Here is a 15,969-nt window from a genome sequence, read left to right as displayed (position 1 = left end):
AAAAAAAAAAAAAAAAAAAAAAAAAAAATTATATGAACTTCAAATTTCAGTACCCATAAATGAAGCTTTACTGGAACACAACTCTGGTTATTCATTTACATATTATTTACGGCCGCTCTGGTGCTCCAAGGGCAGAAATGAATAGTTACAACAGAAACCATATGGTTTACAAAACCCAAAACATTTACTATCTGGCCTTTCACACAGTTTGCCAACTCAATATAAGAGTAATCGGCATCCATATGGATTTCTTAAAAAGGCCTTTCATGAACATCTCAACAAATAACCGAGTATAAGGCAAGACTGCAGATCCCTTCCTCAGCCGATCCTTCCCCCCACTGAAACCAGATCAGCATCATTTTGACCAACTACATACTGGACCTCTGCATATGATTTTGTATGAAGGGGTATTAAAGGAAAATAAAAAACTTAGTTTATAAGTCAGTATCTAGGCCACAAATTATATGAAGTATGTTGCCAGGGGTTTATAAAAGTACTTAATTGGACCCCAGGGTTGGTTAAGGTACTCCTTCCCTCCTTTGTCAGGAGGATCACTCAAAGTCCTTTCAACCTTCCAGTCACAAGATGAGTCACAAATGAAAATACATTAAAAAAAAATTTTTTTTTTGAGACGGAGTCTCGCTCTGTGGCTCAGGCTGGAGTGCAGTGGCGCGATCTTGGCTCACTGCAGGCTCCGCCTCCCAGGTTCACGCCATTCTCCTGCCTCAGCCTCCTGAGTAGCTGGGACTACGACTACAGGCGCCTGCCACATCTGGCTAATTTTTTGTATTTTTAGTGGAGACGGGGTTTCACCATGTTAGCCAGGATGGTCTTGATCTCCTGACCTCGTGATCCGCCCGCCTTGGCCTCTCAAAGTGCTGGGATTACAGGCGTGAGTCACCATGCCTGGCCAATGAAAATATATTTATAATGACTTCCCTACCTATTCCCTATCTTCTTCTTCCATTCTTAGACACAGTGATAGTTTAATAATCGATTAGGATATAACTGTAATTTCCTTATGAAGAAAACTAAAGCTATGATGTACTATAAAACATAAAGCATCTCAAGGCAGCCAATTATCCAAAACATATTAACTGGTAAATTAAATATACCTGTTGGTTATCTTGTTTGGGATAGGACAGAGGCTATTATTAGGTAGAGAGTAAGCACCATGTCACTTTACATTGTCCATTTATACCCACATGATGGCAGACTGCTCTTCGACAATGAAGAGGCATAGAATCTACTTGTTTTACTTTGGGAAACTGACTTTGACTATCAATCAACAGACTTAATGTTCAAGTCTTACAACATTTTTCAAATATGTTTAAAATTTAGGTTTTCCATAAAATTAAACCACTGTACACTAAAAATAGAGAAATACAAGGCAGTGAAATCAAATCCTGGCTCACTTGAAGAAATAACAGTCTGTGGGCACCTGGTTGTTTCTCAGGTCACCTCAGGGGACAGATGATCCCTAAGGTGCAAAAGAATGAACCGGTGCTGATATATGACTGATAAGTTTCAGCAACGGGCCACTGACCATTTCAATTCCCAAGCAACATAAATTACCTTTTAGCCTGTGTATTTACACACAAATATGCAACCTGCAAACTTCTTCTGAGGACAGATGTCAACTACTTTTCATTTTGTTTTATGGTCAAAGTAGCAAACTTACAGATGTATCTAAAACCAATTTTAAAACCAGCTTCATTACATATGCTGTAAATAAATACCAAAACCTGGTAACACTAGCATGGAGAAAAGAAAAGCTGAATTAGAAAGACATTCCTTTACACAACTTAGTCAAGACAAAATACACATTACTAGGTGATGTTACACTAATTATTCCAATAATTATTTACTTAAGAAGAGGGACAAAACAGTTTTGTTACATTAAATCTTTCTCTTATTCGCCATCCCCACCTTTCTACTCCATTACTGCCTCCTAATACTTTCCCTTCCCAAGGAGATTTGAGATTAAGAAATAGCCCTTGCCCTTCAATCTAGAATTAACTTACCTTTTATTTTTACATACAAACACTGGATTTCCCAGAGTTGTCTTTTAAAGGTTGTCTTTTAAAGGAGTTTAGAGCTCTGGCAGGAAAGTCAAGTGGTTAATCACAACCATAGTTGTTTCTCTACTGGTGTTTAACATGTACCACATAAACTAACTGCTAACATAGCCAATTCTAAGGTCATTTAAGACTGAAAATACACTTTTAATTTCTGCCTTTTTCTCCAATACATAATCCCTTTTTTAAGTCTCTTAACTAAATTAGATGCTGGAATTGATCCAGCCAAGTAACACCAAAAAAAAAAAGAGGAATAAGAAAAAATGTAGGCATCTTTATCTATATACTTACCTTGATCCTGTCATAGGACCTCTTCCATCCTTGTCATATCCCCCACGCCCTCTACCTCCTCCCTGTGACCCGCCATATCCTCTATTATCTTCTCCATACCTACTCACATCACGACGGTCATCTACAAAAAAAGAAAATATTACACACAAATAACCACTCTCATTTCTAAGGCTTCAAGTAACAATCTTGAATGGCTCTTTAGGCCACACATACCCTTACAGAAAATGGCACATGTGCACACAACTCAAATGCAAGTCGTCATAAAATCATCTGGAATTACATGTTTTTGAGAATTATATCTGTGTCAAATTCCATTCTGCTGAAGTGACATGGCAAAACAGCAATGTGGAACAGTATGAGTTAAAATAAATCTTAGCTACAAGAACCTTAGTAACTCAGATGAAAAGCACTAATTTTTTTTTTTTTTTTTTGAGATGGAGTCTCGCTCTGTAGCCCAGGCGGGAGTGCAGTGGTGCAATCTCGGCTCACTGCAAGTTCCGCCTTCTGGGTTTACACCATCCTCCTGCCTCAGTCTCCCAAGTAGCTCGGACTACAGGCATCCGCCACCACGCCTGGCTAATTGTGTTTTGTATTTTCAGCAGAGACGGGGTTTCACCATGTTAGCCAGGATGGTCTCGATCTCCTGACCTTGTGATCCACCCACCTTGGCCTCCCAAAGTGCTGGGATTATAAGCGTGAGCCACCGCACCCGGCCCCCCAATCTTAAAAGTTACTTCTTTCTTCGCTTCGGAAACGTTTAAATGTAAATTGAGCATGGACAAGGAATAACTGAATCTTCAAACTGAGAGAAGATTATTAGTGAATGTGCTTCCACTTTTTTTTTTTTTTTTTGGAGACGGGGTCTCGCTCTGTCGCCCAGGCTGGAGTGCAATGGCCCGATCTCAGCTCACTGCAAGCTCTGCCTCCCGGGTTTACGCCATTCTCCTGCCTCAGCCTCCCGAGTAGCTGGGACTACAGGCGCCCGCCACCTCGCCCGGCTAGTTTTTTGTATTTTTTAGTAGAGACGGGGTTTCACCGTGTTCGCCAGGATGGTCTCGATCTCCTGACCTCGTGATCCGCCCGTCTCGGCCTCCCAAAGTGCTGGGATTACAGGCTTGAGCCACCACGCCCGGCCTGTGCTTCCACTTTTATTCATTCAATTATTCAACAAATGTTTACTGAGCGCTTGCTATGAACCAAACCATGTACTAGGCCTTAAAGATACAAAAATAAGCGCCCCAAATGAAGTACACCACCAACACCAAAAGAACTTGTACCAGCAGTATTGTCAAAGGATCAGAGTTCACTGAGACAAAAAGGAAATTCATGTAATCAGTCATCAAAAGTCATGACCATTTGGGGGTCTCCAAGTTCAGAAGTAGAAATCTGATAAACTAGTTTTGATTACCATGAGAGGGAACACATCTTCAAGGTTACCCTAAATTTTGACAAACAGGTGAAATCCTCCATGGTTCTTTTAATCAGAAATTCATACAAATAATTCTGCGAGGGGGAAAAATAATAATAGAGGTCAGTAAATCTTACCTTGTGTGTGGTGGCTGTAATTTTCCCTTTGTGAATGATAGGACTGCTGGTTTTGATTATAGGAATCATGCTGCTGATCATAATTTGACTGCTCATCATATGAGCCTTGATGTTGATCATAGCCTGACTGCTGGTCATAGGAATCTTGTTGACCATAGTCTGGCTGGTCATAGGAAGGTGCTCTTCCACCTTGGCTAAATAGAAATGGAGAACTTAAGAGATTTCATAGGAAGATTACATTTGCTGAAGCAAGTTGACTGAAACTGATATTAAGGGTCCTGACTAGTTAAGACATTAACCATATTTACGACTACCTTCTCGTGGTAATTAGTTATCTGCAGTCTCCTGGAATTCCCTTCAAAAGACAATTCTGCTAACATTGAAGAGGTGCCATATTATGAAAAAAAAAAAAAATGTATCTTTGAAAACTGTAGTAAAGCAAAAAATCACTATAGTTTTACTATCTCCCTGAACTTTTTTTTTTTGAGACAGAGTTTCACTCTTGTTGCCCAGACTGCTGGAGTGCAATGGCGTGATCTCGGCTCACCGCAACCTCTGCCTTCCAGGTTCAAGCAATTCTCCTGCCTCAGCCTCCCAAGTAGCTGGAATTACAAGGCATGTGCCACCACGCCTGGCTAATTTTGTATTTTTAGTAGAGACAGGGTTTCTCCATGTTGGTCAGGCTGGTCTCGAACTCCTGACCTCAAGAGATCTACCTGTCTTGGCCTCCCAAAGTGCTGGGATTACAGGAGTGAGCCACCGCGCCCAGCCTATCTCCTAGAATTAAAAAAAAAAAGGAAAAGATGCTACAAAGTACAGGAATATGTCTGACTCTTTAATAAACACGCCACAAGAGTTGAGTCCTTTTAATAGTTACAATAAAAGACTCTATATCACTTAATTTTAACAAGCGTCATCTCTTAAAATATTTTTACATCTTTTTTCTTAGAATTATCTTTAGAATCTACAGTACAGTCTTCTAAACATCTTCAGTGATAGTACATTTTAGAAAACAGTATAGGAACTTGCTTGGTAATGCAATTTTTTTTATCTGAAAAGAAGTCTATCAGGTAATGAGACTGCTTATTCCATCAATTCAAAAGGAAAATTCTAAGTATCTTCAGAACAATATTACTGTATTAATTACATGCTCTCAGGGTGGGAATATTAAAAGGCAACATTTAATTGGATTTGAGTTCCAATAGGTTTACTTATTTAAAAAATGGGCTGGCGGGGGGACAAAAAAGATCTTATAATAGTTACATTTTATTCTTCACCAGAGGATCAGAACAATCTAATAAAAGATCAGTATGTTCCCTAACTCCTTATCGAAAGCACAACACAACCACAGTCCAAACCCTAGCACTTTAAAATGGCTGTCAAATCAAACTTAACATTTCTTTTCAGACTACATTTATAGGTCATGTTTCCAAAAATACATCATTTATAAAAGGATTCTCCTTAAATTTAAGACTAACCAACAAGGCTTGAGGAGTTCTCTTAATGTAGCATGTCTTCTGAGTATTATTCCCCATATTTGTACTCTACTTTCTACTTTTCAAAACACTCTCACATCCGTAAGGGTGATAATTTGACCTAACAAATCTTTCCTCAATGCTTTTATTTAATTTTCACTTAGAATAAATGTCTTCATTGTAGAGAGAAAACACTAGAGACCTCAGTTTTTAGCCACATCACTTGATAGGCGAAATAATTTCTTTACCTCTGTAAAATGGGAATCATTACTGACACTATTTCATAGTGGTATTTGAAGATCAATTACATCAGATAATGCAAAAGCATTTCACAGAATGTAAAGCACAAGTTTTAAAAAGTAACTTGCTATTATTAAGTAAATAGCATAAAATTAAGTACCAGCTCTTCAAATGTGAAAGGTAAAAAAACTTTATAAAACCTGAAATTTATCAGTAAATATTCACCTACATATATCAACAAACAAAACACATTTTAGGATATCTATGTGTAAGTTTTGACCCTTTTAAAAAATATTTTGTCCCAGAAAAGGTAATATATTCAAATGGTTCAAAATAAAGTGGAAATTTAAAATGGATATTGAGAAGTCTCATTCTAAAGGCAGGTTTTTATTTATTTATTTATTTTTTATTTTATTTTTTTGAGACAGAGTCTCGCTCTGTCACCCAGGCTGGAGTGCAGTGGCCGGATCTCAGCTCACTGCAAGCTCCGCCTCCCGGGTTTACGCCATTCTCCTGCCTCAGCCTCCCGAGTAGCTGGGACTACAGGCGCCCGCCACCTCGCCCGGCTAGTTTTTTGTATTTTTTAGTAGAGACGGGGTTTCACCATGTTAGCCAGGATGGTCTCGATCTTCTGACCTCGTGATCCACCCATCTCGGCCTCCCAAAGTGCTGGGATTACAGGCTTGAGCCACCGCGCCCGGCCTAAAGGCAGGTTTTTATTTAATTTCAGGTATAAAGCAGAGGTCCAAAATTTTCTAACATTTTTAAGGACATCAATTTATAGCTAAACAATGATTTCACAAATACATCATACAGAATGACGGTGACCGCGGCGGCGCAGTGGCTCAAGCCTGGCTAATCCAGCATTTTGGGAGGCGCGGAGACGGGTGGATCACGGACGGTCAGGAGATCGAGGACCATTCCTGGCCGAACACGGTGAAAACGACCCCGCTCTCTTTACTAAAAAAATACCCAAAAAAACTAGCCTGGGCGACCGGGGTGGTTGGCGCCCTGTAGTCCCAGCTACATCGGGGAGGCTGGAGGCAGGAGAATGCGCCGTGAACCCAGCAGGTGGAGCTTGCAGTGAGCCCCTAAGATCCGGCCACTGGCACTCCAGCCCTGGGCCTACAGAGCGAGACTCTGTCTCAAGAAAAAAAAAAGAATCAAATGAAAAATGCTATTTCCACATTCTCCATGATATACACTTTTGAAATCCACACTTCATTAAAACTTTCCTTAAAAAAAAAAGTCTAAAGCTAGGATTTTGTTGGTTAAATCTGTTTAATATCAGTGTTATTCCCACTGCCCAAAACAATCTCAGTACTTTACTATGTCCTTACCTTCCTGATGATTCCATGTTTTGCTGCTGTCCCTGGTTATTATATGGTTGCTGGCTATATGAGCTCTGCTTTTGATTCTCATAACCACCATAGGACTGTGAATAACCTAAAGATTAGATGAGTATATCATTTAGTGAAGGCTCCGATTTTTCAATTTCTGAAACAACAAATTTAACAAACTAGTCCAACCTGACTGACTTTGTCCATAACTGGAGTAACCGCTGTAGTTCTGTCCATAAGAGGAATCAGTCGTTTGCCCATAGCCAGAATAGCTCTGAAATTTAGGTAAATACTCAAGTTTCATCACCTACTTAAGATAAAAATAACTACTTATGAAGAATACAATTTATATTTCAACCTACTTGTGATGCTTGTCCATAGCCTGGGTTGCCTTGATTTCCATAGGAAGAATAACTGCAAAAGAAAAATTTAATACTTGAAAGAAATGTGTTACAATTTAAAAGTTTAAATGAAGACCTTGCCTGCATTTTCAATTTTCAACTCAAATACAAGCTTCTTTGCTGAGAAATCATCAATCTGCCTGTCTCTAGAGTCTAAATTGAAAGGTGATGACCAAAGACTGTTAAAGAAATACATGAAGTCACTCCCAGATCTCCTGAATGTCAAATACCCCAAAGTTTTGTTTTGACAGTCTCACAGAAACAAAACTTGATCAGAGCTAGAAAATTCCAAGAGAATTATGCTTGGGTGTGGGGTAATAAAAACTACATAGCAAGACCTATAATAAATATCTGAAGCAGAAAAATGATGACTACACAAAAAATGAATACCTTACTCAATTTAATACCTTACTCAATTTAATTACATCTTGACTGATTAACTTTTTCCTACCATTTGCCTTAGTCTTTTAACTTCCTAAAAGATGCACAGGGAGGCACTAGAAGTCCAGTTTAAAAGCCTCAATAATTAGAGGCATGTTTATCTCCAGAGTACAGTTATAGGATGAAATTACGCCGTATCCTCAGTGTTGTAGCAGGGCCTGGCACATAGCTCAATAAATATTTGTTGACTGACTAAATAAATGTACCCTCCTGGGATCTGAATTTTAATTTTATAGTATATAAGCTCTAACAAGTCAGAAACAAACTTTCTGAATCTATGACTTCCTAATATCCAAAGAAAACTAAAACATTAGCAAAAAAATTTTTTTTTATCATTTTAAAGGTATCAAGTGCTAACAAGATTCCTTAACTTTTGAAAACATATTTCATCAAATAAACATTTTGCTAGATACCTACTAGGAAGTTAGCACTATCTCATGAGATCAAAAAAGTCAAATCAGTTTTGTTTTTCAAGAGGCTTAAAATTTGATAAGGTATCTGAGGTGCTATTCTGAATACCTCACACTGAGCTGTAAAACATTTATCCTATAAGTTGAAGTCTGTATTTCTGGTAAGAGAAGCCCACTGCATATACACATTCACATAAAATAGAACTTTATTTTTATTGTGAGCATGGCAAGCACACTAAAAAAAAGCCAAATATTTATTTTATGGTGTTTAAAAAACATGTGCTCTGAAAAAACACATTAACATATTACACACCATCATAAAATGCTTTCTCTAAAAAACTGTTGAGTTCAATTGCTTAAATTTTATTTATTTATTTATTTGAGACAGGGTCTCACTCTGTCACCCAGGCTGGAGTGCAGTGGCATGATCATAACTCACTGTAACAACCTTGAACTCTTGGGCTCAAGTGATCCTCCCGCCTCAGCCTCCCAAGTAGCTAGGACTACAGGTACACACCACCATGTCCAGATAATTTAAAAAAATTTTTTGAGAGACAAGGTCTTGCTATATTACCAAAGCTGGTTTCTAACTCCTGGCCTCAAGCAATCCTCCCACCTTGGCCTCCCAAAGTGCTGGGACTAGAGGCATGAGCCATAGTGTCTGGCATTAAATTTCTTTTTTTTTTTTTGAGACGGAGTCTCGCTCTGTCGCCCAGGCTGGAGTGCAGTGGCCGAATCTCAGCTCACTGCAAGCTCTGCCTCCTGGATTTACGCCATTCTCCTGCCTCAGCCTCCCGAGTAGCTGGGACTACAGGCGCCCGCCACCTTGCCCGGCTAGTTTTTTGTATTTTTTAGTAGAGATGGGGTTTCACCGTGTTAGCCAGGATGGTCTCGATCTTCTGACCTCGTGATCCGCCCGTCTCGGCCTCCCAAAGTGCTGGGATTACAGGCTTGAACCACCGCGCCCGGCCAAATTTCTTTAATAATTATTTCTTCTAAGAGATTTCCTAAATAAAACATAAACTTTACAATACCAAGGAAATTTGTTTTAATCTCTAGGACGTATATTCATCGATGCAGACAGATTTAAGAAAACAAAGAAGCCCAGTGCAGTGGCACACGTCTGCAGTGGAGATTACAGTTACTTGGGAGACTGAGGCAGGAGGATCGCTTAAGCCCAGGAATTTAAGGCTTTGGTACACTATGATTTGCCTATGAATAGCCACTGCACTCCAGCCTGAGCAACACAGCAAGAATGTCTCAAAACATAGAGAAAAACAGAAAAGGAATAAATGTTTTATAGCACCTATTTACACTGATCCTCTTCACTCTGTGACAAGTTAATATTTAACTTATGACATCCAGACATCAAGTCTCAAGAGAAGCTTGACAAAATTCACCTCAGTTATACCCTTTCATATTATTAAAATGTATGTATACTTTACCTTTGCTGCTCACCCCCAGACTGACCGTAACTTCCAGAATCTAGAACACATAAAAAGAATTTTAAATCTTATTTAAAATTATGCTTCCTTCAAAGGCTGACTAGCTCATATAGAAGAAATAATGGTAAGAAAACGTGAAGAATTGCGGAAAGAAAAACTAACCCAAGTTAAATACTATGAAATGAGAAATTTGTACAAATAGTATTTACTTTTTACAATAACTACATATTTGCAAACTACTATTCTACATGTGTGCTGAGGGTCACAAGAAGCCAGTGAACAAATGTAAATCAGTGAAAATCCATTCTTTAAACAGACTCAAGAGCTTAAGCAGTATTATGATATATAAAAAGACATCTGTTAAAACTAATCAGGTCCAAAAAAGGGAAAGACATGCACTATGACATCCTCAGGATTACATCTACTTGTATATCCTTACCACCCCAAGATATATACCATTCCTCTGTACTGAACTGCTTTGGCTGTCAGCACCAACAAAAATATTTCCAAAGACTTGCTAAAAAAAAAAAAAAAAAAAAAGCAGCTAAGTTAGTTGCTCTATTCTGATTTTATCAAGCTTTCAGGGATTCAGCCAATTGGCACAGCAAGTCCGCAATACCTGCTTGTAGCTTCAATTGAGCAATTAAAAAAACTACCAAGGGACCGGTCATGGTGGCTCACACAATCCCAGTACCATGGGAGGCTGAGGCAGGCGGATGGTTTCAGCCTGGCCAACATGGCTAAACCCCATCTCTACAAAAAATACAAAAATTAGCTGAGCATGGTGGCATGTGCCTGTAGTTCCAGCTACTCGAGAGGCTGAGGTGGATCACCTGATCCAGGGGCAGTCAAGGCTGCAGTGAGCTGTGATTGTGCCACTGCACTCCAGCCTGGACAACTGAAAGAGACTCTCAAAAAAATTTTTTAAAAGGTGGGGTGGGGATGGTAACATATAAAAAATAAATACAGAACTTGAACTCTGAGCTGTTCTCAATACTTCAAAGTGTCAATCATATCAAAAATTACTGAAGAAGTTCTATTTATCTATCCTTTAGGCTTTACTCAGATTCAAATGAATGACCTAAGTATGTGATGCATAAAAGCAATTTTATATGAAACACTTTTGCAACCGCAGAAAATGGCTCTAAGTTGCAAACTGTTGACCATCAGGCCCAACCTCACTCAATTTGAAAGAATCACTGCTGTCAAATTGTTCTAAAACCCACCAAAACCTAATGAAATTGGTAACTTTTCTTTCTTCTTTTAAGAGATGAAGTCTTCCTGCCACCTATGCTGGAGTGCACTGGCGCCATCACAGCTCACTCCTGGACTTGAGCCATTCTCCTGCCTCAGCCTCCTGCATAGCTGGGACTACAGGTGTGCAGCACCACGCCGAGCTATTTTTAATTTTTACAGACAGGGTCTCAGTAACTTCCTCTTTTAAAATTTAATTATGCAATATGTTCCTGTAACAAACTTTTCATCCAATTTATAAAAGCTACAATATGAAAATATTGCCACCGAATATAAGTGGGTGATACTAAATTTGCCACTTTCCTGCAGTAAAGCTCTCCAATTAGACCAAACAAGATTTTAACGCTTAATTTTAAGAACAGTAAATGAAGGCCAGATGCAGCGGCTCATCCCTGTAATTCCAGCATTTTGGGTGGCCAAGACAGGAGTACTGCTTGAGCCCAGGAGGTCGAGGCTGCAGTGAGTCATGATTGCAACACTACACTCCAGCTTTAGCGACAGGAGGAGACCCTGTCCCAAAACAACAACAAAAAAAAGAATATTAAATGAAATCTTGACACAAACTACTACTACTAGGAATATGGAGGGCATAAAACTAGCTGAAATAAAAAAGAAAAAATTACACATCATTGCCAGGCCCATGAGAAGATAGCTAGAGTTGTAGCTAACAACCAAATAAGAAAAATCAGAAAAGAATACACAATCTAATTAGGACATTAAGAGATTAGATGCCTCTATGAAATGACAGGAAATCAGATTCTCCTAAATCAAAGGATGAAAAGGGGTATGGGGGGAAAACAATGAGTAAGACAAGCTATTTGCGGATGCATGAAGCTTTAAACTATATCCTGAAGCATGGATGTAGGTTCTCCCAGTGACAAAGTATATAATCGCAGCATATTTTCTTTAGGTTCAGGCAAAGTTTCAGTAGGGTGCAGCTCATAAGTCCTATAACCTTATCTCAAATCTAACAGTAAGGTCCTTAATCTTAACCCAGTCATTTCAGCCCTCTGAAATTATAAATCTAACTTCTTTAGCTGGCTAGCTTAAAAACTCCAAGATGATCTAGAAATAAGCATACTGACTAGTAAATCTGGCCCTTGGTATAAATTCTTGAGTGATAAAGTGTAGGTGTTTTATATTCATCAGAGACAATCAGTTTATAAATTAAGGCATTCCAAACAACTGTTGTGATTATTTGACACTTGTGCTTTGTGTCTAGACCTATGAATTATTTAAAGTGCTTTCGAATTTCCAAAAGTGTATAGTTTTGATTCTCTTTGTGTTTTTTCCTAATACTCCACTGCAGCTAGAAAAGTTATTTTATTATTCTTGATATTTGTTCGGATTTCTGGTTTTGCTTTTCCCCCTTGGCACGTCCCCTGTGTGCCTGAAAAGAAGTATGTATTTTCTAAATTTCAAGTGAATTCTATCAAGACTATAGCATTATGCTCATTAGATGTATCACTCATATTTTACTAATGTTTGGTCTAGTCTTAATAATGTTTGGTCATATTCTGTTTACCTGATCTATTAATTGTCATATTATATATATATATATATATACACACACACACACACACACACACTTTTTTTTTGAGACAGAGTCTCGCTCTATCGCCCAAGATGGAGTGCAGTGACAGGATTTTGACTCACTGCAAAGTCTGCTTCCCAGGTTCAAACAACTCTCTTGCCTCAGCCGCCTGCGTGGCTGGGATTACAGGTGCCTGCCACCTCACCCGGCTAGTTTTTGTATTTTTAATAGAGATGGGAGTTTCACCATGTTGACCAGGCTGGTCTCGAACTCCTGACCTCAGGTGAACCACCCGCCTCGGCCTCCCAAAATGCTGGGATTATAGGTGCTAAGCCACCAAGTCTGGCCTGTTTTCTATATTATTAGGCACATAAAAGTATAGCCCTATGTTCCTGGTGAACTTCCTTTTAACATTACATCTGAACTTTATTTTGGCTAGTAACATAACTTAAAAAAGAAAGAAAGAAAATCAGCTGGGTGCGGTGGCCCACGCCTGTAATCCCAGCACTTTGGGAGGCCGAGGCGGGCAGATCACGAGGTCAGGAGACGAGACCATCCTGGCTAACATGGTGAAATCCTGTCTCTACCAAAAATGCAAAAAAATTAGCCGGGCGTGGTGGTGGGCACCTGTAGTCCCAGCTGCTCAGGAGGCTGAAGCAGGAGAATGGCGTGAACCTGGAAGGCAGAGCTTGCAGTGAGCTGAGATCACGTCACTGCACTCCAGCCTGGGCAACAGAGCAAGACTCTGTCTCAAAAAAAAAAAAAATCACCTTTTAGTTGGTGTTTGCAAATTGCTTGAGCTGAGGAGTTCAAGACCAGCCTGGGCAACACAGAAAGACCCTATCTCTACAAAAAATTTTAAAAATTAGCCAGGTAAGGCAGTGTGCACCTGTTGTCAGTCCCAGCTACTCCATTAAAAAAAAAGAGAGAAAAAAGAAAATTCAAAGTCAATGGTTACTTTCTCTCTAAACTCTAAGGATCATTTCATTATTTTCCAGCTTCTTAAAATATTTAATTAGTCTGTTATCAATCATACCACTGCTTCCTATTTTCTCCAGTAGATTATTGGTATTTCATAACCTGTATTTTCACATCAATGTATCCAGGTATGAATTTGTTTCATGTTTAAACTAGTGTTCACTTCAAAATATTCTTTTACTTTGGAAACTAACTATTGATTCTTCCTCCATTTCCTCCTCCTCAACCTCTTATTATGACAGGAGTTCTTAATCTATTTCCCATATTTGTTAATTTTTTTTTTTTTTTTTTTTTTTTTTTTTTGCAGGACAGGGTCTTGCTCTGTTGCCAAGGCTGGAGTGCTTAGCACAATCAAAGCTCACTGCAGCCTCGAACTCCTAGGCTCAAGTAATCCTCCCACTTCAACCTCCCGAGTAGCTGGGATTACACACGCATACTGCCACGTTCAGCTGATCTGTTTTGTACTTTGTAGAGATGGGAGTTTCATCATGTTGCCCAGGCTGTTTTCAAACTCCTGAACTCAAGTGATCTACCCACCTCAGCCTCTGAAAATGCTGGGATTATCGGCGTGAGCCACCATGCCCGAAAGCTTTCATTTTCATATCTTATCCCCCTGATCTGAATGCTGGAAGATCACATCTACCTTCCACATCTGAAAGATAAATCACATCCATCATATCTGTAATTCTTTCTTCTACTAGATCTGCTATCCAACTTAGTCACTTTTTCTAATTCTAAACGTTTTACTTTATTTTTTCAAATCTATGTGGCTTGTTTTATTAACACCTTGAACTTTTTTTTTTTGAGACAGTCTTGCTCTGTCACCCAGGCTGGAGTGCAGTGGCTCGATCTCGGCTCACTGAAACCTCTGCCTCCCAGCTTCAAGCGATTCTGGTGCCTCAGCCTCCCAAGGATCCAGATTACAGGTGCCTGCCACCTCGCCTGGCTAATTTTTATATTTTTAGTAGAGACGGGGTTTCACCATGTTGGCCTGGCTGGTCTTGAATTCCTGACCTCAGGTGATCCACCTGCCTCGGCCTCCCAAAGGGCTGGGATTACAGGCACGAGCCACCGCGCCCGGCCAACACCTTAATCTTAGGGTTGATTCCTTCCTTTAGGTTTTCTTTTTTTTTTTTTTTTTTTTTTTTTAACAATTTTAAACATAAAAATATTCTCTCAGATAATGTTAGAGGCTCTAATCCTGTCATTGACTCTCATTTCGGTTAAATGTTTCCTAAAGCTCTGCAATTTACTGTGAACACGTCTTTTGCAAGGCTTGCTTTACCTGAAATTCCTTGTCATCTAAACTGTGAAATGTCCTCCAGAAAATGTTTTTCAGATTTTTTTTTTTTTTAATGGAGTTTCTCTTGTTGCCCAGGCTGGGGTGCAATGGCACAATCTCAGCTCACCGCAACCTCCACCTCCCAGGTTCAAGTGATTCTCCTGCCTCAGCCTTCTGAGTAGCTGGGATTACGTGCATGCGCCACCCTGTCTGGCTATTTTTGTATTTTTAGTAGAGACGGGGTTTCTTCAGTGTTGGTCAGGCTGGTCTCGAACTCCCGACCTTAGGTGATCCACCCAGCTCGGACTCCCAAAGTGCTGGGATTGCAGGCGTGAGCCATCACGTCGGGCCGTTTTTCATGTTTTTAACAGAAACACCAAGAGTATTACCAGCCCAGAAACCATTTTTACGTTAATTTGTCTTAAGGTTTCCTGGAGCCTAAATGTCCATGCTACCCTGTTATCTCTTATGTTGGTACTAAGGTTTTCTCCAGTTCATTCCCTCACAGAATGTGCAGTCCTTCGACTCCGTAACACATTAAGTCTAGAATTTGTGTTAAGAGTCTCAGTTCCTATTACCTGTCGTTAATGGTCCGTACGTTTTATCTCTGGTCCTTACGCAGTTACTTGAGCAATAAAACTCAGGTCTCTAAGAGAGGTGTACACCTTCCTCTCCAGTGTAGCTCGCAAGTTAGCTCTTTGCCTACCATGCTGCCTCCTACTTCATTTTTAGCACTGGGGGTTTGTCCTTAGTTTTCACCTTTTTGAAAATCTTTGTAGATAGATTTTCAAGTTAATCGTGGTCTGCCATACTGCCAGAATGAGAAGTTACCTTGACTTTGTAATTTTTATGTGTGTAACTAATCTGAATTTATAAGGTGTTAGATAATTCACATTTGTAAACAGTATCTGAATGTAAGACTCTGACTTATAATTTCTACGATTTTGATTTATTGATTACTTAAGTGCTTATATTTTATTAGGTTTTTTGGAGTGGTTGAGTCAATTGGATATATTAAACTGGATATATTAAACAGTAGTCTGGAATGTTTAAAGGACTTAACTAAAATTATTAATGGCATTAGTTGTTTTGGGGTATTTTAATAAACATTCATCAAAGAGCAAGTCAAAAGCATTATTTTATACAAAGTCAAAGGTATTATTTTATACACTTATTACAAAACATATAAATAGTATACCAAGCCTAAGAATATAAAGTCTAGCTTTAATTAATTGAAGGTTAATTTAAAACACAC

The 15,969-nt window shown here is 39.2% G+C and overlaps 1 protein-coding gene across 2 annotated transcripts in view; it reads right to left on the bottom strand.

The window, feature by feature from the left end:
• The window catches only part of TAF15 (TATA-box binding protein associated factor 15), a 41,498-nt gene that overhangs the window by 23,069 nt on the left and 2,460 nt on the right, over positions 1 to 15,969 (bottom strand). Inside the window, exons 2-7 of one of the 2 annotated variants that reach the window (XM_017890999.1) lie at positions 9,667 to 9,706; positions 7,332 to 7,383; positions 7,159 to 7,243; positions 6,970 to 7,075; positions 3,915 to 4,108; positions 2,370 to 2,490 (exon numbers count right to left, since the gene is read on the bottom strand). In XM_017890999.1, coding sequence (XP_017746488.1) covers positions 2,370 to 2,490; positions 3,915 to 4,108; positions 6,970 to 7,075; positions 7,159 to 7,243; positions 7,332 to 7,383; positions 9,667 to 9,706 — 598 coding nt within the window. The remainder of the gene's footprint in view (positions 1 to 2,369; positions 2,491 to 3,914; positions 4,109 to 6,969; positions 7,076 to 7,158; positions 7,244 to 7,331; positions 7,384 to 9,666; positions 9,707 to 15,969) is intronic. The other variant, XM_017891000.1, reaches the window with a different exon arrangement.

This window comes from Rhinopithecus bieti, unplaced genomic scaffold (assembly GCF_001698545.2).
Source record: "Rhinopithecus bieti isolate Rb0 unplaced genomic scaffold, ASM169854v2 scaffold_20840, whole genome shotgun sequence".
In the NCBI taxonomy this organism is placed as follows: Eukaryota; Metazoa; Chordata; class Mammalia; order Primates; family Cercopithecidae; genus Rhinopithecus; species Rhinopithecus bieti.
This window is presented reverse-complemented; position numbering and strand designations above follow the sequence as displayed.